The 21,074-nt window shown below is 41.2% G+C and overlaps 1 protein-coding gene across 1 annotated transcript in view; it reads left to right on the forward strand.

The window, feature by feature from the left end:
- Positions 1 to 21,074, forward strand: part of RELN (reelin) — a 291,275-nt gene that overhangs the window by 26,599 nt on the left and 243,602 nt on the right. The window contains exon 2 of the mRNA XM_031048313.2: positions 20,062 to 20,172. Coding sequence (XP_030904173.2) covers positions 20,062 to 20,172 — 111 coding nt within the window. The remainder of the gene's footprint in view (positions 1 to 20,061; positions 20,173 to 21,074) is intronic.

A 21,074-nucleotide genomic window follows, 5' to 3' on the forward strand; every position in this document is an offset into this window, starting at 1 on the left:
AAGAAGATCTTCATGTCTTCATTTTCAACTTATATCTGTTTTTAAACACTGTATTTTAGAACTAATCGTATATGACTATAACAGTTACTATATATTGTATTTAAAATTACCATTATTAGGAACAGTGAAGATAAATTTTAGAGTGTTTGCTTTTTGCAGTGAGGAAATTTGTGGACAGATAAATATCTATCTATATATATTTGCTTACCACAGCTGGTGTTTTGGAGAAGATTTACTATACTAACACAGTAACACTAATACGCTACAATATCTAAAATGCCTTTAGCGTGCCATTTAAACTCATCTGAGAGATTTCATGAAAGTATGATATTAGTAAGCCTTCCTGAGTAATCCATCATGCCTAGGAGACTTAATCAGATTGTAGATGTACTTACCCCAGCTTTATTGTTATTTTCAGCATTACTGTACTTATTCCTGTTTCATCTGTGGTGAAAACATTGAGAGTTTCAGTTGGAGTTCAATACATTATAATCATGGTTCTCCACAAAACACAGTCCAGCACAAAACCTACACCCTCAATTTAGATGTTGTGTGTGGTAAAATTTCTTGATATTTCTTTTAAAGGACTGTACAGAAGTTTAATATTTCTGCAGGACTGTTGAGGTAGCAGCATTAAATATTAAAACTTTTAAATGTGCAGAACTGATTAATTCAGAATATCAGAGCTGCTCATAAATGTTTAAGAGCTGTATTTTGCCTGATTGGATATAATTTAATCTATGAGCTTCTTTCAGCATTGTAGGACCAGGTACTCATCTTTTATTTCTAGGAATGGTTTAAACATTATTCCTTTTATTACAGGTTAATATTAATGTCTGGACCTTCTGCTGTTATTGTTCGTTCTTTTATAAAACCTACTTAAGAATTAATCACCTAAAGTCTGACTGGGAGCAGCAGTTCATTGTAAGTGTACCTTTCACAAAAATACAGTTCAACTAAAATGTGCGCAAACTCAGTGAGCTGGAAGCTGAAATTTTGTCTTTGCAACACTTAAGCATTTCCTTAGAAACGCAGAAATATTCTGGGGAGGATATTTTTGCTAGGCGAGTCCTGGATTTAGGCTGAGGTTAAACTTTGATCAGCTTGGAGCTGTGTTATTTCACAATGAATAAACTTCATTAAAAAGCTGAAGAATGAGCTTTAGTATAGAATCATAAAATCATAGAATCATAGAATAGTTAGGGTTAGAAATGACATCAAGATCATCTGGTTCCAACCCCCCTGCCATGGGCAGGGACACCTCACACTAAACCATATCACCCAAGGCTCTGTCCAAGCTGGCCTTGAACACCACGAGGGATGGAGCATTCACAACTTCCCTGGGCAACCCATTCCAGTACCTCACCACCCTCACAGTAAAGAATTTCTTCCTTAGATCCAGTCTAAACCTCCACTATTTAAGTTTCAACCCATTACCCCTTGTCCTATCACTACAGTCCCTAATGAAGAATCCTTCCCCAGCATCCCTGTAGACCCCCTTCAGATACTGGAAGGCTGCTATGAGGTCTCCATGCAGCTTTCTCTTGTCCAGGCTGAACAGCCCCAACTTTCTCAGCCTGTCTTCTTACGGGAGGTGCTCCAGTCCCCTGATCATCCTCGTGGCCTCCTCTGGACTTGTTCCAACAGTTCCATGTCCTTTTTATGTTGAGGACACCAGAACTGCACACAATACTCCAAGTGAGGTCTCACGAGAGCAGAGTAGAGGGGCAGGATCACCTCCTTCGACCTGCTGGTCACGCTCCTTTTGATGCAGCCCAGGATACGGTTGGCTTTCTGGGCTGTGAGTGCACACTGCAGCTGACTCATGTTCATTTTCTCATTGACCAACACCCCCAAGTCCTTCTCTGCAGGCCTGCACTGAATTTCCCAACCTGTAGCTGTGCCTGGGATTGTTCCCACCCAGGTGTAGGACCTTGCACTTGGCATGGTTAAACTTCATGAGGTTGGCATCACCCCACCTCACAAGTGTGTCAAGGTCCCTCTGGATGGCATTCCTTCCCTCTAGCGTATCAACAGAACCACACAGCTTGGTGTCATCGGCAAGCTTGCTGAGGGCACACTCAATCCCACTGTCCAGGTCACTGACAAAGATGTTAAACAAGACCGGTCCCAACATCAATCCCTGAGGGACACCACTCGTTACTGGTCTCCAGCCAGACATTGAGCCATTGCATGTGACCATTCAGCCAGTTCTTTATCCACCGAGTGGTCCACCTATCAAATTGATGTCTCTCCAATTTAGGGACAAGGATGTTGTGTGGGACAGTGTCGAACGCTTTGCACAAGTCCAGGTAGATGACGTCAACTGCTCCACCCCTGTCCATTACTTTTGTAGCCCCGTCATAGAAGGCCACCAAATTGGTCATGCAGAATTTTCCCCTCAGTAAAGCCATGCTGGCTGTCACCAAGCACCTTGTTGTTTTTCATGTACCCAAGCATGCCTTCCAAGAGAATCTACTCCCAGATTTTGCCAGGCACAGAGGTGAGACTGACTGGTCTGTAATTCCCCAGGTCATCCATTTTCCCCTTCTTGAAAATGGGGGTTATATTTCCCTTTTTCCAGTCATCAGGAACTTCACCTGACTGCCATGATTTTTCAAATATGATGGCCAGTGGCTTTGCAACTTCATTCGCCAGCTCCTTCAGGACCTGCGGATGGATTTCATCAGGTCCCATGGACTTAAGATGGTATTGAACCAGATCCTCTCCTACAGTGTGCCCATGGTCTTCATTATCACTGTCCCTGTGTCTGCCTTCCAAGACCTGGAGGTGTGGTCAGAGTATTTGCCAGTGAAGGCTGAGGCAAAAAAGTCACTCAGAACCTCAGCCTTCTCCAAGTCCTTTGTAGCCAGTTCTCCTGATAGCTTCCAGAGAGGGCCCATGTTGTCCCTAGTCTGTCTTTTATTTGCTATGTACCTATAGAATCCCATACTGTTATCTTTCACATCCCTAGCCAAGTTTAATTCTAACTGTGCCTTAGCTTTCCTAACCTGGTCCCTAGCTTCCTGGACAACATCCCTGTATTCATCCCAGGCCACCCGTCCTTGCTTTTACCTTTTATATGCCTCTTTTTCTCCTTGAAGTTTCCTCAGCAGCTCCTCTAGGGCTATATCCCATGGAACCTTGCTAAGCAGGTTCCTGAAGATGCCAAAGTCTGCTCTCTTGAAGTCCAGGGCAGTGAGCTTGGTGCACGCTCTTCTCACTGTCCTGAGGATCTTGAATTCGACCATCTCATGATCGCTGCAACCAGGGGTGCCCTGGAGCATCACATTTCCAACCAGCCCTTCCCTGTTGGTGAGCACGAGGTCAAGCAGGACACCTCTCCTTGTCAGCTCCTCTGTTACTTGCAGAAGGAAGTTGTCTTCCACACAGTCAAGGAATCTCCTGGATTGCTTTTGCCAGGGCTGTACTGTCCCTCCAACAGATATCAGGGTGGTTGAAGTCCCCCATGAGGACAAGGGCCTGCAAGCATGAGGCTGTTTCTGTCTGTCTATAGAGCACTTAAACTTACTCTGCTTATAGAGCAGAGTATCTCTGGAGGAGGTGGGATGGACCTGGCAGGCATGTTGACTTGTGGCTGCTGAACCCCAAATGAGTCAAAAAAAGGATGCTGTAATGGTGATCAAGCTGAATCAATGACGGTGAAGAGAGTTTCTTTTTTAGGGCTTCTAAAATGTTGAACTTCCTAAAAAGGTGCTTTTTAAAGTTTTGTTCTGCCTATGGGTTTTGGTAGGTTAGGAAAGCTCCTCTCCAGTGTTCCACAAAATTCACATCAGATCCAAAACAAAACAGCTTTACCACATTCAGAGACCTGGGAAATGCACCCTATGGGCAACACTGGCAACTGGTAGGGCTGGAAGTAGTGTAAGTTGGGTTGGGTTTAGCTTTATAAGGCTGTGATTGTTTCTGTTGACATGTCTGCCTAGTGGGTTTGTTCTGTGGTAGGACAAACCACAGCAGGATTCAGCTGGGGTACGCAGAGAAGACGCTCCCCCTCACTGGTCCTGGGCTTGGACATCCTTGTCCTTCCTGGCCTGCAAGGGCCCAGAGTTGTTGACCACTTCTGAGTGTTTTATCCCATATTAGCAGCACTCTGCATTGTCCATCTACACGTGCCTCTCCCAAGACCTCTCTTTTGTAGTGCAGCAGATCAAATAACCTCATGTTTACCTGTGGTGTATAGAAGGCTATAAGTATACTAGAAACATAGCTCTTCGTGTGGTCTGACCTCCAAAAGCCTGTATCATTTACGTTTTGGTTTTCTGTATCAGTGCTGTTAAAACTCACAACAAAAAAAATCTGCAAATCCCGTGTAGGCAAACACTTGACCACATATTTTTCTTCCCCCAAAAGCTACTTTCTGCAATGATGCTTTGTCTGGAAATGTTTTTTCTATCTGGGACTGGTGCAACAAGGAAGAAAGGATGGACCTCAACTACGTCATTCTGCTGTAGCATGGCAAGGCCTGCATCAGGGCAGTGCCCCACCAGGCTGGAAGAAAACAAAAACCCTGTAGGAGCATCTCTCCCAAGACATATATGATCTTCAAGCACTCAACAGGAGCATGTTTAGCATATGGCATTAGTAATGCTCTATACAGTTTCATTTTCTTGCTTAACATGCTTTAAATTATCTTCATTGCATTCAGTGCTTTATTCTGATCTCTCTGAAGTTAATGGCTAAAGCTCCATTGCCTGTAATGAGGCCCAGCTGCCTAAGAATGCATTGAGTATAATAATAGGCTAGCAAAGCAATTTACTGTGGTCCAAGGTAGAAATCTTTCTTTGATGCAGTGTTTTTCCCTTTTGAAGGGTGTTTCCCTACAGCACCACACATAATTCTGGTTGCTGCAAAGAGAAAACTTAGAGAAGAGAATGAACGTAATAATGCTACAAGTTAATGCCCAAATGTGCATTCATAGTTACCAGTTCCAAGAGCATTCGCTTGAGTTAAATATCTTGATTTTTTTGCTAACTTTCTGAGGTAGGTAGACATAATCTGGGTCTGTAGCATGTATTTCTCCTTGCGCTTGGAAAACCATGGGAATGTGAAGGAGAGGAGACTGTACACGCTCTGCTTCATTACAAGGATGAGAGGTGTAGTTTAAGCCCTAGGAAGTTGTCTTTGAGTGAGGAAGTGTAAGTTTAAAACCAGTGGAAATCACATAATATGACCTTTTTCCAGGGATCTTGAAGGGAGATTGCATCTGGAATGCTGAGGCCAATCCTGCAGCTCTGCACTAGTCTGGTCAGAGATGTTGCTTAATGACAGCTTGGTTTCATTCTGACTTTGTTCTTCGGAACTTGAGAAAGTGCCAAGTTCTCCCTGTTTTCAGCAGAATACTGTAAGCAGCAAAACAAATATACACTGCCCAAGCTACTTCTGCATGTGAGCTCACAGAAAAACTGTGCCTTAATCATGTTTATTTTAGTGTTAGCAATAAGGAAAAATATGTCAGATGTAAAAGAGGGAAAAAAATCATAAGGAGACATTACAATACACTCAGTAACTGCAAAGTATACCTTTGCCTTCTGGGAAATGGAATAAATGCATTTCCAGTAGGAATGCTTTATAATAGAAACCACAGCTTTGCAGAATGAAAGCTTTTCATGGGAAAAAACCTCCATTTTTCTTGACACTTGTTTTCTAAATTAAAAACAAACAAACAAAACATTTTTGGGAGGGGGAGCTTGACTCAAGTAAAAATATTTTTTGCCTTTTTTTTTTTCAAGTTAATGTAATACATTTTGTTCTTTCTAAACTCAACCTCATTTCATTTTCTTGTAGTAGCACAAAGTCTGTGGTTGGTATCTTACTGCCTTTACTCTGTCAGTAGGCTGAATGTATGGATGGCTGTAAAATGTGAAGCATGAATCATAAAGCATAAGAAAGTGCCTGCCCTGGGTAAAGAGAGCATGCAGCAAAAAGTGTTTGGGAAAGACATTAAAATGTTGTTGCAAATCAAAATACACTTTTTTGATTCAGTTCAGCAACATGAACTGCAGTATATAACTCTAAGCTGAAATGATACTTGGGAAGATCAAAATATTAAATTTTCATTGAAAAATACACATAGTAAGAATATTTTATCATTTATGAATTTTTAAGCATTTTAGTCTTCATTATTTTACCTTTTCATATTTGAGATAATAAATGTTCAAATAATATTGGCACTGCTCTAATTTTTGCTAATGTTTCTGGAAGAGTCTTATTTAGCAAAGTCCAAGTTTCTTGAGATTTTGGGTAGGAGAATATTCATTTACCTCAGCTAATGTGGTGAAAGATGTACAGATGTGCTTTCCTGGTTTTACTGTTAATATTTTCACTGGCAAACTGAAGAAGAAAAGCTGGGAAGATAAAAACCTCTTTGTGGGTTTTCTTTCTTTTGGCATAGATCGGCTACTTACCATGGCTCTTGGCTAGCTTGGCTTCAGGTTGAGGATACCAGTACAAGTTCTTGTGGCAATTAATTCAGTTCTTCATGTTATTAACCTCTTCTCTTGAGAGTGGCTTTGGTAGTTGTACATCTTAAGTTTGCCAGGTAGTTCACTTTTAGGGTGCAACCATGCTTTTTTGAGACTTTTCAAATTGACATGAAAGAATGGAAATCTCAAATAAGCATTTGACTACATAGTAACAGGACAGAAAGCTGGGGCTGTTCAGCCTGGAGAAGGCTGCGTGGAGACCTCATAGCAGCCTTCCAGTATCTGGAGGACAGCTATAAGGTTGCTGGGGAGGGACTCTTCATTAGGGACTGTAGTGATAAGACAAAGGGTAACAGGTTAAAACTTAAACAGCAGAGGTTTAGATTGGATGTAAGGAAGAAATTCTTTACTGTTAGGGTGGTGAGGTACTGGAATGGGTTGCCCAGGGAAGTTGTGAATGCTCCATCCCTGGTGGTGGTCAAGGCCAGGCTGGACAGAGCCTTGGGTGACATGGTTTAGTGTGAGGTGTCGCTGGCCATGGCAGAGGGGTTGGAACTAGATTATCTTAAGGTCCTTTCCAACCCTAGGTAGTCTATGATTCTATGATATGCCGTATTATATCCTACCCATTTGACATGTTTGTTACAGTCCTCTTCAAACTCTTACTGTCAAAGAGCACAGGTTTCATGTTCCCAACAGCAAAGCCTCAAAATATGAGGTATGCCTTAGCTCTGTTCCTCCCAGCTGACTCCTCCCTGCCTAAGGTGTATCTGCTCTGAACACTATTGCTATGGCATAAAGTTGCTCTGCTGATTACTTGCACAAAACCTGTCAAGGCTACATTGAAAAAATAGGGTTAACATATTTACCATTTATCCCTTGCCACCCTCCAATAATAATATGCAGAACATCACTTGTTCCGGAGGAACTTCATAGTAATTGTATCCTGTGGGACATGAAGACCTCTGTGACACAACAGTGCACAACCCTGGGGGCCGTAGGCTTGCAGCAAACCGAGGCAGGCGGCTGTGGGATTTTTCGTCTAGAGAGCCAAGTGCGTGTTTCTGTTCTAACAAGATATGAGTCATAGCAGGGACATGGCTGTGAATACTTATCTCTTTCACTGGGATGTGTGGAGCAGAAAGAATTTCAGCATAGAAAAAGGACATGAACTGATTTGTTAAAAGTCTGTTATGTGCTAGGGGAATTTGTACTGGTATTATCTGGGATAGTTGTACACACCAGGGACAAGAACCATCCTACTCGTTATTTTAAAAACAGAAAGTGACGGTGTGGGAATCAGCTGTGTGTATAACGTATTTAACAAGCAACTAAACAACAAGGACAAGTTAATCCAACACAAGTCATCATGCTGCAGTCATTTTTTTCTGATTGTGCATGGCTTGGATGGTTGTTTTATCAGAACACTGGGCTCAGATGTTTGTGAGTGTTTAAAGGTAGCAAAGCATCTGCTAGAAAGTGTCTAGAAACAGGAGTCTGGAAGGGAGCTTTTTCATCTTCAGTTCCAACCCTTTGCCCAAGCAAAACAGAAAGAGACCACTTTGTGGATTTTTCCCCCAAAGCCATGCCAGCTGTTTCCTGATCACAGCATGCCACAGTCCTGCTGTTCCAGCCCTTGGTCTTTCTTGCTCAATAGTTGAGCATTATAAAAACCTAAAACAAAGATCAAACCGCTCACCATAAAATGATATACCTGCAGTCACAGCCTTAGTGAGGAAGCCATCAGTTACTTGGCATGCTTAGCCTTTGCAAACCACAACATAAAGAATTACAATGTAAAGGATAACCATACATATTGTATTATGGTGACCATTTCTGCCTCTGACCCATTTAGCCACCTATCCATAAAGATAAGACAAACAGATGCCACTGAGCTTTAATATTGCTCTTAGTTTAGGAATTTTGTTTCTCAAGCACACTATTTTAATTCTTTCACTCAGTTTTCATTAGGTGTGTTTTAAGTGCCAAGGATCTAGTGAATATTTCTTCTTATTTTTCTTGGATTCTTGTACATGTTGTTCTGATTTAAACCTATGGAAATAATTTTTCCTTGATTAGACCTTACAGTACTATTATGCCATTTATTGCAGTACAGTCATCATTCATATGCCGGAACTTAGTATAAATACTGCTTTATATTTAGTATAAACCCTACTATATTTTTCCCATATGAATCCTCATTTACTCTGTCCTGTCTAACTTCGAATGTCAATCAATCCCTAGACTATTTTGTACTTTTGTACCAGTTTATAGATGGGGGTTGTCTGGCTTTTTTATAATAGCATTCTCCACTAACTGAACGAGGGACTGTGCTTAAGCAGAATTATTTTGTTGCATGAATCATACATGCAAAATTAAATCACATTTTTAAACTCTCATGCCCTGTTCCTATAATAATCAGCATCGTGTATTTTGGTCCTCTTCTGCTCGTGGATCTTAGCAACTCCTGGTACATTTCAGTCTTCATTTTTCTGTACTCTTTACTTTTGCTCTTCTAATCAGGACTTTCATGCATTTTTACTCCCTTGTTCCTCAGAGCTACAGCAACCTCTCCCAGAACCTGATTTGGTATCTACTTTTGGGCTGGGGAGGCCATGACACAGACACTGCTGACTCTGCAGGGTAGGTCTGTTGTATAGAAAGGACTCTAAGATGAGCAGTTTGGGTGAGAAGGTAAATGCTCTGTTCACATCCAAGCAGATGCTAAAAAAACCCAACAGCATATCCAATGCACAGCTGCTATATTGGATGCTCAGCCTATTTAGACTGCAAAGCATCAGGTTATGTAAGGTCTTTTATTACTGCGGTCCATTAAGCAGTCCTGTTAAGCTCTGCTTTAAGGAAGATAAGCACAAATATATTAAAGATAAGTGGAGTTAGAAACTTTATTACTCACCGTTGTTTATCACCTAAATTATAAGAGCTGTGCCAGCTTTCACCTGACATATCTCACAAGGAGGAGGGAGGACTGAGTCTAATGAGGAAGAAGTGTTGTCAAGGCTCAGTGCCTGGAGTTAAAAGTGGTCAAAGTGATTGTGAGGGCTTAACAGCAAGGTAACAACATCATATAGCATGCTGCTTAAGGTAGTAACATTTAACACTGTGTTACTGTTAAAATGAAGGGAGTTAGGAGGAAAGGGGTAAAGAGTAAAACAGCAGCATTGTTTTGCCACTGGGTGTGCATTAAATGATATGCCCAGGTTTCAGTGTTGTTAGCAGATCTGGTTGCTTCTGTTTGAAAAAATCATAGTAAAACTACATGACTGGAGAGAGGCAAAATCTTTACATGTAATGGGAAGCTAAAGTAAGTTTCCTCAAATTGGGAAAAGAGATGGTTAAGAAAGATATGAAAGATTCCTATAGATATTGAATGCTGTTGGTAAATCAAACATGTTTTGCTGTTACTGAAAATGAAAGATTTTGGAGAAAAGAGGGCTTAAAAATAAAGGGAAAAAAACTTTCACACATTATAGAATAGAATTATGGTGCTTCTTGCCACCTGAAGCTATAAAAGTACAAATCCAATTATTTATATAGATGCTTTAATAGTTCATTGATGACTATTATGTCATGTAATGTACTGCATGAGATGGGAGTGTACGCAGAGGGAATGTGGGGCTCATTCTCTGTATGCCCTGTGTCTTGTACTTCAAAAGCGACTGCAGCTGGATGGTGTCAGTAAGTTAGGCTGGAAGGGACTTGGCCTTCTCGGCTGCCTGGGCACAAGCTGGTCCCCTAGGTTGTTTGCTGCAGAGCAGCTTTCCAACCACCCTTATCCAAGCATGTAGCGTCGCATAGGATTGTTCTGACACAAGTGCAGGACTGCCTTGTGAACCTCATACAACTGGCCTCAGCCCATTGATCCAGCCTGTCCAGATCCCCCTGCACAGCCTTCCTACACTCAAAGCAGATCAACACTCCCTCCCAGCTTGGTGTCATCTGCAAATTTACTGAGGGTGCACTCAATCCCTTTGTCCAGATCTTTGATAAAGATGTTAAACAGAACTGGCCCCAGTGCTGAGCCCTGGGAACACCACTTGTGACCAGCCACTAGCTGAATTTTATTTCACCATTGCACTTTGGGCCTGGCCATCCAGATAGTTTTTCCCAGTGAGCAGTACTTCCACTCAAGCTGGAGCAGCCGGATGCTTCCTTATTCTCTGGTATCACTGAAACTCATGCACTTCACAATATTTGCTTATCATAATTCATGTGTCTATATGAGGATTTGTATTCTTTTAGCCTGAGGTAAACATGTTCAACAGCCTGGTTATAGTTGGCATGCTTCCTTAGCTAAAATTAACACAAAAGTTCTTGCAAATGTTAGGTATTACTGAGTTATAATAAATTCCTAGTAGATAATTATACTTGCTTTCTTCCAAGCCAGCCTTCATTTTATTTTTTAATGCTATTGTTAGTTGTGTATAGAGTAGCTGTTTGTCTTTTGAGGACAGCAAAATAAAGGGATTTACCAAACTCTTCTGAAAATCTGAACACTGCAGTAATATTCAGACCTGCTAAATAATTTATTGAGAGCACAGCCAACAATATGAAATTTTCATGTATGGGTATCAAACAGACAGCCTCACATAAACTTGAAAGGCATGAAAAATAAGGTTAGGCTTCAAAACGAAGGTCAATATTCTCAGGCTTGGAGTAATAAAAAGGTAATCACAATAACGTTTAATCTGTTTTTAAGAAAAACCTTATGTTGGTGCATTTCATAGAAGCATGACAGAGTTTGAATTTGAAAGTTAATAAGGAGATTGGTGGTTGCTGAATAAGGACACAAAATGGTTCCAGCATAGACCAGTGCCGAGCCTTACTTCATACCCTTTGTAGCTGGTGAGGTCTAGGAATGACCATCATCCCTTCTCATATGCTGCTGGGGCTTTAGATAAGAGAGATAATACACTATGACTGGCAAAATGTTTCACAATTATTTAAGTCTAACCATTGTGTATGTACCATTAAAATGTATGTTGCTGGCTGTTATGTTGTGCTACTGACTGTCATAATAATATGTTGTTGCCCAGAGATGCATTTTAACAAACATGATTTGGTTTGTGCTTCTTAAACTAGCACTATAAATGGTAATCCTCGTTAATCATTATATGAAACAGCATTTAGATTATCATTCTTTTTTTGGTTATAGTCTGCAATAGAATTCAGTGGTTGAATTCTGACTGTTGGTGGCTTCTGCTAGACAACACTTTTAGAGATATAGCTGATGTACGTTATTTGTCAAACAGGTTTTGTTTCATATCTGTATTATTATTTTTACTGCTTAAACTTCATTAATGCTGTTCAGTGCCCTGTGGAGTTATCAAGTGGAGTAACAGACACTTGCTGATATCCTTTGGAGCTTGGTACTACAACAGTGCTTGCTAAGTTGCTAAGCATTTATAATATATTTGGCATAACACAAGGAAGAAGATAAAGATAGTCATTGTCTCTAATATCGCCAGTGAGCTCTGGGTGCTAGGCAGCTTAATTCCTGTTCAGCTCCCTGTGATGTGGGTGATAGTTGGTAATCTACATACAAGTTGGATAATTAAGTTACTGTGAGTGGCTCTTGGTGAGATTCATCTGAGTTTGACCATCTTCAGTGTTGACAGCTACAGCTGAGTTTTACAGTCTAGGCTCCCCTTCTAGTCAGTGAGGAGAATCAAGCATTTCTTGAGTGTGATTCATCTGGCCCATTTTAGACATCAATGTTAGGGTGAGATTTACAGGCTAAATGGGGTGACATAAATAGATATGACGTTCTCAGGAACTTTATATAGCAATAACACATATTCACTGGGCCAATGACTGAAACCTCCATCTCCTCCTTCCAAGAAGGCTGTCCCAGCCATGGGAATAGAGAACAACCCTTTCTCTGTGCCAGCTGGTATTCACTTTTCCCATACACAATCCAACGCCTGCTGGGCCACACACACACTGGGGTTTAAAATATTTTAGGATATTTCCTTGGGAAATTCAGGTTTGAATCCACTTACCTAGGTGAGAGCCTTAATTACCCATCTGCTAGTTAGAAAGCAGGCTGCTGTGCCAGCAGCCAGTCTTATCCCTTCTCTGTCAGTTCTCTGGGCTGTGCTAATGTATTTGGTAATGCCAGCTGGAACAAAGCACCTCATTGCTCAACATGGCCAAGTTTCTGGTGGCTTTGGATACGGTCAGAAACATATTCAAGTTAGGGATTTTGATGCATAAGAAAGGGTTTTGGGTCCAGTACTGGAATCGTGTACCAGGTATCAGAGACTGATCACAGGCCTAGCCACTGGGCTCCTCACTTCTAGTGAGAGGCAGCCTTACCTTATAAATTGTGACCAATCCTTTGTAGTTTAGGAATATAAGAATAAACACTGTTTATATTGCTGCTGATGTAATTGTCACTGTCTTGTTATGAACTTTCAAAAGATGTTATAAGTAGTGTCTCTGCAAATAGTTCTTTCAACAGGCTGATAGGCTACTCTGCATCAATGACAAATGATGTCTGTATATCATGTTACTGACATCTTGCCACACATCTGCAATCTATTTTCTGTTCTCTGCTCATTACCAATTTAGGAAAGGAGTTGAAAAGCTATGGAGACAAAGAGATTTGATGGAGCATGCGGCAGAACCGCTGAAGCTAGTTCCATAACACAAAGCCCTACCAGGTCTGATTTTAAGCTGTTTGGAGAGCAAGGTTCAAAACTTGTGAATTTTTACTACCCTTTTCCCAAGAGCTATTGGTGACTGGAGTTATTGGTGAACACATCACAGGTTAGAGATGGTCCTATTCAAGGCATCTTCTGCCCACCTTCAAAAACATTCACTGGTGTGCTGTTGTGAGTTTAGAAAACAATTGCCTAAGTGAAAATGCTTTCAGTTGTAAGAGTGCTGTCCCTCACCCATGTCTGTTTAGCTAACCATGCTGAAATGTACTTCTCTTTTGTTTTCTCCTACATACCTGGAGAAAATCAATACCAATATAAATAAGAATCCCATGGCTTTCCTGCCTTTGAGTTTGCTGGAGGTGGTGTTGTCCTGATTTCGTGTGGTATGGAGTTGGTTTTCTTCCTAGTAGTTGGTATAGTTCTGTGTTTTAGATTTAGGATGACAGGTGTAGGAGACCTGTGATTCACACTGTTCTTGGGTATCTGTCTGGCATGTGTATTTGAAATTCCTGGATTTTGGTTTATTTTGAAAGCAAAGTATTTCTGTGAGCAGTAACAGTCAGTTTGATGTCAACATATGTGCCACTTGGTGGTTTGTTGGTTTGCTCTTTTTAATTCCTCCTTTTTTTGCTAATAAGGTTCTGAGTGCAATTAATTCTAAACAGTTGCTGGATTTTTGTAACAATGCATAATCCACCATTGATTTGCATAGATCAGCATGCTACTTTGAATTCATACCTCTAAAACGCTACCTGAGTATTTATAGGTTGCCTATCACTGTGGTGTCTGAACAGTGTACCTTTAAATAAGACATCAGAGATTATTCTCTTATTACTAGCAATTTAATCTGTAGTTGACATTTCAGGGGTTGTGTGGTATTTTAAGGGTTTGGGCATAGTATTATCTGTGCCTTTTAAGACAGCACTGCATTCCAGGATGTTTACACTTGTGCCACTTGTGTTTGGCATTGCATGATGGTAGCATAAAGGCACCATTGCCTAAAAGTGGGGACCAGCTTGGGAAGGGACAAAACATCTTCCCTGTGTTGATTCATCTTTTCACAAACCCTTCCCAGATTGCTGGCATTGCAGATAATGAGTCCAGAAATCCGCTCCACCTCATTTCTACTTTTAAAGTTGTGAATAAAGCCAGAGAGCGAAAATCTGAAACAAGAGCAACCCAGTGTGGGGTTTTGATCAGGTCATGTTGGCCAAGTGATGCTGAGACGCAGATAGCAATGGCACATTCCTACTACTAGCTGTTTTAGGGAGTGTAAAGCTCTGCTTGGCACTGAATGTAGTGTGATGTTGACAGTCTTTGCTGTATTTTATATTAGTCTGCATTCTTTTTGCAGTCTCCTTTCTAAGCCACAGAACTGTGAAGGGACGGGCCTCTCTGGACAGTGTCATTGTGCACCTGACTTGTGTTACTTTGAGGCTGATATATTTTTTGAGGTGTCAAGCAGAAGTAACCAAAGCCAAATACTTCAGTGTAAGGAGTTTATTATTTCTTAAGAGGAAGGTTTCTAGCCATACCTCAGTTGTGCAATGATGCAGTATTACAGTATTGCTAGGAACTGGCTCTGACCTTGAGAAGAACCAAAAAAATGTCTGTCCTTGGTTTGATGCAAGGAAGTCTCACTTGTGGAAGTCTGTGGTGATCCCATGTCACATATCAAGATTCCTTTCTGTTTTCTTCATGGTATACAAAAGTGCAGACACTGCAGCTGTGCGTCTTTACTCACATAAGCAGTAGACAGGGCTTCAGTGATTTTTGTCTTTATTAATTCTTTCTTGAGCTCTGTTAAATCTCCACTCATACTGTGTTATACCTATATGTGTACATCTTGTAATTTTCCTTGCCTTAAAGGTTTTTAAGTCTTTGACTGTCATAAATAGCAGCTGCAAATTCTGTGGAATTTCTGTTTATCTATCAGTCCTCTTAGTGACATTTAGCTAATGCTAAAGAGCAACTAAATTTGGTAAAACCAGTCATAGAATCACAGAATAGTTAGGGTTGGAAAGGACTTTAAGATCATCTAGTTCCAACCCCTCTGCCATGAGCAGGGACACCTCACACTAAACCATATCACCCAAGGCTCTGTTCAACCTGGCCTTGAACACCACGAGGGATGGAGCATTCACAACTTCCCTGGGCAACCCATTCCAGTACCTCACCACCCTAATAGTAAAGAATTTCTTCCTTAGATCCAGTCTAAACCTCCACTGTTTAAGTTTGAACCAGTTACCCCTTGTCCTGTCACTACAGTCCCTAATGAAGAGTCCCTCACCACCATCCCTATAGGCCCCCTTCAGATACTGGAAGGCTGCTATGAGGTCTCCACGCAACCTTCTCTTCCCCAGGCTGAACAGCCCCAACTTTCTCAGCCTGTCTTCATACGGGAGGTGCTCCAGTCCCCTGATCATCCTCGTGGCCTCCTCTGGACTTGTTCCAACAGTTCCATGTCTTTTTTATGTTGAGGACACCAGAACTGCACACAATACTCCAAGTGAGGTCTCACGAGAGCAGAGTAGAGGGGCAGGATCACCTCCTTCGACCTGCTGGTCACACTCCTCTTGATGCAGCCCAGGATACAGTTGGCTTTCTGGGCTGTGAGTGCACACTGAAACTGGCTCATGTTCATTTTCTCATTGACCAACACCCCCAAGTCCTTCTCCACAGGGCTGCTCTGAATCTCTCCTCTGTCAGTGGCAGTTACCTCCTGAGATGATCCCCTTCCTCCACCTGGCAGTTTCTCTCCCTTTACAATTTAGATGCATGGGCTGTACTTTGAGTATTTTGAGTATCAGTCAAAATGGAGCTGTCTTTTCAGAGACAATCAAGAGACTGTCCATCAAGAGAATGTAAGGCAATTTTTATGCAATTAATTACACAGATGAAAAGACTTCTGCAATACTATACAGTATGTGTAGCATATAACACTGGAAACAGTGAAAATTATGTTCATAAGAATAGCATGATTTTCTTAGCAATATCAGAATATCACTATAGTTTAAAATCCCCTTTGTCTTTCCTGTCATGCTGCTACCTCCACCTGTAGTATAATTTAAGCAGCATCTTTGCCAGTATCTATATTCCTGACCTGCTTCCTCCTCAAGACATGTTGGCTCCCAGCATTGCTGGAGGCACTGCTGTTCCTCAGCCCACGGGAGGGACCAACTCCAGGGCTCTTGCAGAAGCCTGTTATGGGAAGTGCGAGGTGTATCCTGAGAGGCTGCCTCATCCCCTCCATTCCCAAGGAAGTAACACCTCCAAGCTCTCCAGAGATGTGTCGCATTGTCAGGATGATACCAGCCTGTGTGCTCAGTTAGGTGGTCTCTATAGCAAACATAGGCAAGCACAGCAGCATGTATGTGCTGAGCATGGAAAATTGAACTGAGGGCCTCATGATTCTCAGAAATACAGTTTTCTGTGAAAACAACCATTGCACAGAAAGAAGGGTAGAGCAAAGCAGTTTAAGGCTACTTCTATGGTATTTCCCAGCCCTGATACGACCTTTTTTGATCGACCCATTTCCTTGGCTTTTACAATATAAACTGAAGTTATCCACCTAAACAATGTATTCCTATCTATGTGATTCATGGACAGGAAGGTTTCATACCCATCATGCAAATCAGAAGATGGAGTAGAAGCTGTGTAGCAGGTTGACATAGTGGATTGACCAGCATTGTGAGCCTGACTCACACTTCACTATTGGCTTTTGCAGGTGATTTTGCACCAGATCTCTCCCTCTGGTCACTGTGTGAGTGTCTCATACTGAACATCTCTAGGGTTTCCAGGGTTTTTTATCATCTCTCTGCTATTTTGTCCATCCATGGCCCTCTCTTCCCCATCGCTGCCTGTTTTTCTCCAAAAAGTCTCTTCTCCCTATTCCCTACACTTCTTTCAATGTTACCACTTTGTCCACCTTAGTGTGCTCCCTATCCTTTTCCCCTCAGGTCTGCTTTTGTATCTCTTAAGTTATTTGAGATGGTTTTGGTCAAGCTTTAGGAGCAACTTCATTTTTGTGACATTTTGTACATTTTTCAGCTTTTGGAGAAGTGAGATTCTGCTGAATTGATGTTTTCTCATTAGAAGGCTTAGACTTCAGATAAAAATCCCTTCTTCTTCACCTGTCTTTCCAACCAGCAGACATGACTTTATGCTTTAAAACATTGAGAAAGTTCCCAGATCAAAACATAATAGGAAATTATATCTCTCTAAAGCACTTCTGCTTCAACAAAGGAATATAGCTGGACGGAAGTGTATTTCATGGGACTTTTTTCAGCGAGCCCTATTAGTCAGCAAGTGCTCTTGGGGTGCCAAATGAGGACAGAATCTCCAGAAATATTTAGATACTAAGAATGAAAATATCTCTATTGAGCATCTGTGAAATGGTTTGTGACTGTGGTATGTTTGTTTGTGTGTGTGTGTGTATATGTATAAAGTATATGATTTGTCCTAATGAAGGACAGCTTTCATGCTTGAGATTGAAGAGCTGCTGGAAGCAAAGGACACTGGAATTTTTCAGCCAGGGCAGCACAACCTTTTCCTCTAACATCTCAGAAATGAATGAACTGTTTTGACTGAAATTCCTTCTCCCTTAAATAATTCAAGTGTTCTGAGGCAGAAACCATGAAGAAAAGACCCAAAAAAAACCCACAAGGGTAAAAACTGGCAGAGATCTCAGGAACTGAAAATAGAAATAAATGTTGTGTAACTTTTAAAGTAGCTGTTATCAGCTTTGCCTCTAATATTTGCAGTGTGCTGTTGCCTGAGCAGTAGCTGTTCTCAGTGCAGCCCTACTGCTTTTTTCCGGGAAGATGTTCTCAGAACTTCTTGCTGGGCTGTTTCAAGGCAACTGAGGGTTTCCTACCCGTGTCTGCACCACGGGCTACCTGCTCTCACAGGCTCTCATGCACTCTCACAAGCTTCCTTCCCATCCCTGCTATGAAGGGTGAGACAAGTCAAGACAGGGCTCTCTGCATCCTTGAGGTCTGGCATGGGGTGCTGCTCTTTGGGGGAGGCATTCCCCTGCCCACTGAGGCAGTCCCCTATGATAGGAAGGACTCCTCGATTCTTCAGTCACCCAAATTGTCCTCTTAAGCAAGTGTATAGTGGAGGATGGAGTAGAGACTGGTGACTGGCTGGACTTGTAGGTGATACTCACTGCTGTGTTGCACTTGGGGCACTATGGGGCAGTGGGGCTGTGCCAGAGCCCCATTTGCTTGCCGAGGCCTGAGCACTCTGTGCCCTTGCAGATGTTTTCCAAGGTGTTTAGGTGGGTATTGGCATTAGTCTTGCTCCTGAAGTGCCAGATATTTGGCATCAAAAACACACGGCATGAGACAGTGTAAAGGCAGAAAGAAAGCCTGGGGGAAAAGATCTCAGGAATCTTCTTGTAGTTCTTGGAAAAGCAAGCTGAAAGTCCTTAATAACAAGTGCTGGTCCCTACACAAAATCATGGCCCTGTTGCAGAGCCGTGCATTAGCATAGTTTTCCTGTTCTTGGTCATTAACTTGGCATGGTGTGTGTTTTCTTTCATTTTATGGGAATTTGATGTATTTCACCAGTGGGTAGAGAGAAAAATCATCACGGAGAATGTCATGATTAATTTTTTTCCTTTTGAAGAACTATGAAATTATTCTGAAACGTTTGACATGTGTATAATAACAGCCTATACTCTGTTTTTAACAAATGTGCTAGAGGCGTTGTGCAGTTTCACAGAGGTTTAATGAGGGAATCGTACTGTGTTGGAAATTCTTTCAACAATAAGAATTGACCTATTACATACTTATGTAAAATGGGGGTTGACAATCACACAAATATGTCCAAAATCAAATACAGGCATTGTAAAATATCACTTCTTTCCCACAGAGAAACTGGTCACCTGTTCACAGTAGGATTTTGTATTATATCCTATTCGGTAAAGAATAAGATGCTTCCCCACAGGGAAACAAAATGGCAGCAAAGTACTGGCCCGGTGCCCTTCTATCAGTGCTTTTCACTGACTGTTTTGCCAAGTCTTCAGAAATAATGCACAGGCATATTTTTTCAACATATGTTTTGCTTCTTTGTTGGTTTAAAGGCACAAAGGGAAGAAAAGGTTCTGAATTATTTGCCATTTCATCATCAAACTCAGGAAAATTTCTTTGTTTGCTTATTTGAGTTTTCTTTTTATAACACTTCCTCTATTTTTAAAAATCTAGTCACTTTTTCTGTTCTTTTAACATATATATCAGAAGTGGCCTCTTAAAAACTGATCATATGGCTCTGAACCTGCATCTGCATTCAGGGAAGCGTATATTACAAAACCTGAAATTTTTAATCATGGGAGCAGAAATGTTGGATTCAGGAATTATTCAGTATACTATTGACTAATCAAAGAAAGGAAGGTAATTAAATATAAAAAGTTGAAGATTAAATGTGGTAAATACTGCTCCTCTGCTCAGAACAAACTAAGCTACTGTCAATTTTTCGATGTACTTTAGATATTTAACAGAAAGTTTAAGCCAACCTGTACCCTAGGGGAAGCACTAAATGACTGGATTTAAAAAACAACCAAAACCAGCTGTTTCACTGCTGAATGGGTATCATCAGTGAATGGACTAGTAGTTACCCCACAGTATTTTGCTTCGGTTTCCTGGCCAGTCACTGTGATGTTCCCGTGGTGTTCCCCACAAGAGAGAGCAATATGGGGAGGAGGAACATGATTTAAGGAAGACATCAGAGTTTATCAGCAATCCCTGTCAATTTAAAGACACTGAAGTATCATAAGTATTGGGAGAATTCAGATTAATTAACAGTACTGAATGATGGAATCTCATTCAAGGGTAACAGCTTATTCACAGAATGTATGTACTTACATGTGCTTATAAGTACTTCTAAGTACTACTTATAACTACTCATATTTTATTTCTTTCTTTCAGTGACTATTTCAACAAGTACCTTCTTTGATGGCTTACTGGTAACTGGGCTCTACACCTCTACCAGTGTTCAGGCTTCCCAGAGTGTTGGTGGCTCCAGTGCTTTTGGATTTGGTAAGTCCAATGTAATTTACATTAAACAAACCAGGATAATGAATGCTTGGTTGTACAGAGGACATCAATAACAATTTACTTGCTGAAACAGGTTAATTTAGACTGAGTAAGCAGCAAGAAGTCAGTGGAAGTCAATGACATACAGAAATTATGACTTTTCAACAGCTGTTATTTCTTCATCCACTTTCTTTGTCTTTGGCCAGCCCTGGTACTAGTACACTGAATTATATGAATTTTAGGAGAGTAAAGCCTCAGCAGCTAAACTGTCTAAAACAGCCATTTCTAAATGGTGTGACATTTTGTATAAACTAAAGCATTTAGCCCAAAGCCTGTAACTATTCTTGGTCTGGAAAACCGATTCTTTTGAGCTTACATCAACCTACTTTTTCCATTCACTTAACAATAGTGTCTTCCTTAAAAGCAGAATACTGGTCAAGGTATTTTATGTAACCAATTATTTTCCTTGTATGAAAACTGGAATTGGGTTTGGAAAGGTTTTGAAGAATCATTCTATACTGCAAGTTATGCTGTAGCATTCAGCAGCAGCAGCCAGGCCAGCTGTGCTAAGGACAAGCACTTTTGAATAATATCTCCTTAATTTGTGCAAGTAATTTACAGGTATGCCTTCTTCAGTTTATTATAGAATCATAGAATAGTTAGGGTTGGAAAGGACCTCAAGATCATCTAGTTCCAACCCGCCTGCCATGGGCAGGGACACCTCACACTAAACCATATCACCCAAGGCTTCATCCAACCTGGTCTTGAACACCGCCAGGGATGGAGCATTCACTACCTCCCTGGGCAACCCATTCCAGTACCTCACCACCCTCACAGTAAGGAATTTCTTCCTTATATCCAGTCTAAACCTCTGCTGTTTAAGTTTCAACCTGTTACCCCTTGTC

The sequence above is a fragment of the Melopsittacus undulatus genome, chromosome 5 (genome assembly GCF_012275295.1).
Source record: "Melopsittacus undulatus isolate bMelUnd1 chromosome 5, bMelUnd1.mat.Z, whole genome shotgun sequence".
Classification (NCBI taxonomy): Eukaryota; Metazoa; Chordata; class Aves; order Psittaciformes; family Psittaculidae; genus Melopsittacus; species Melopsittacus undulatus.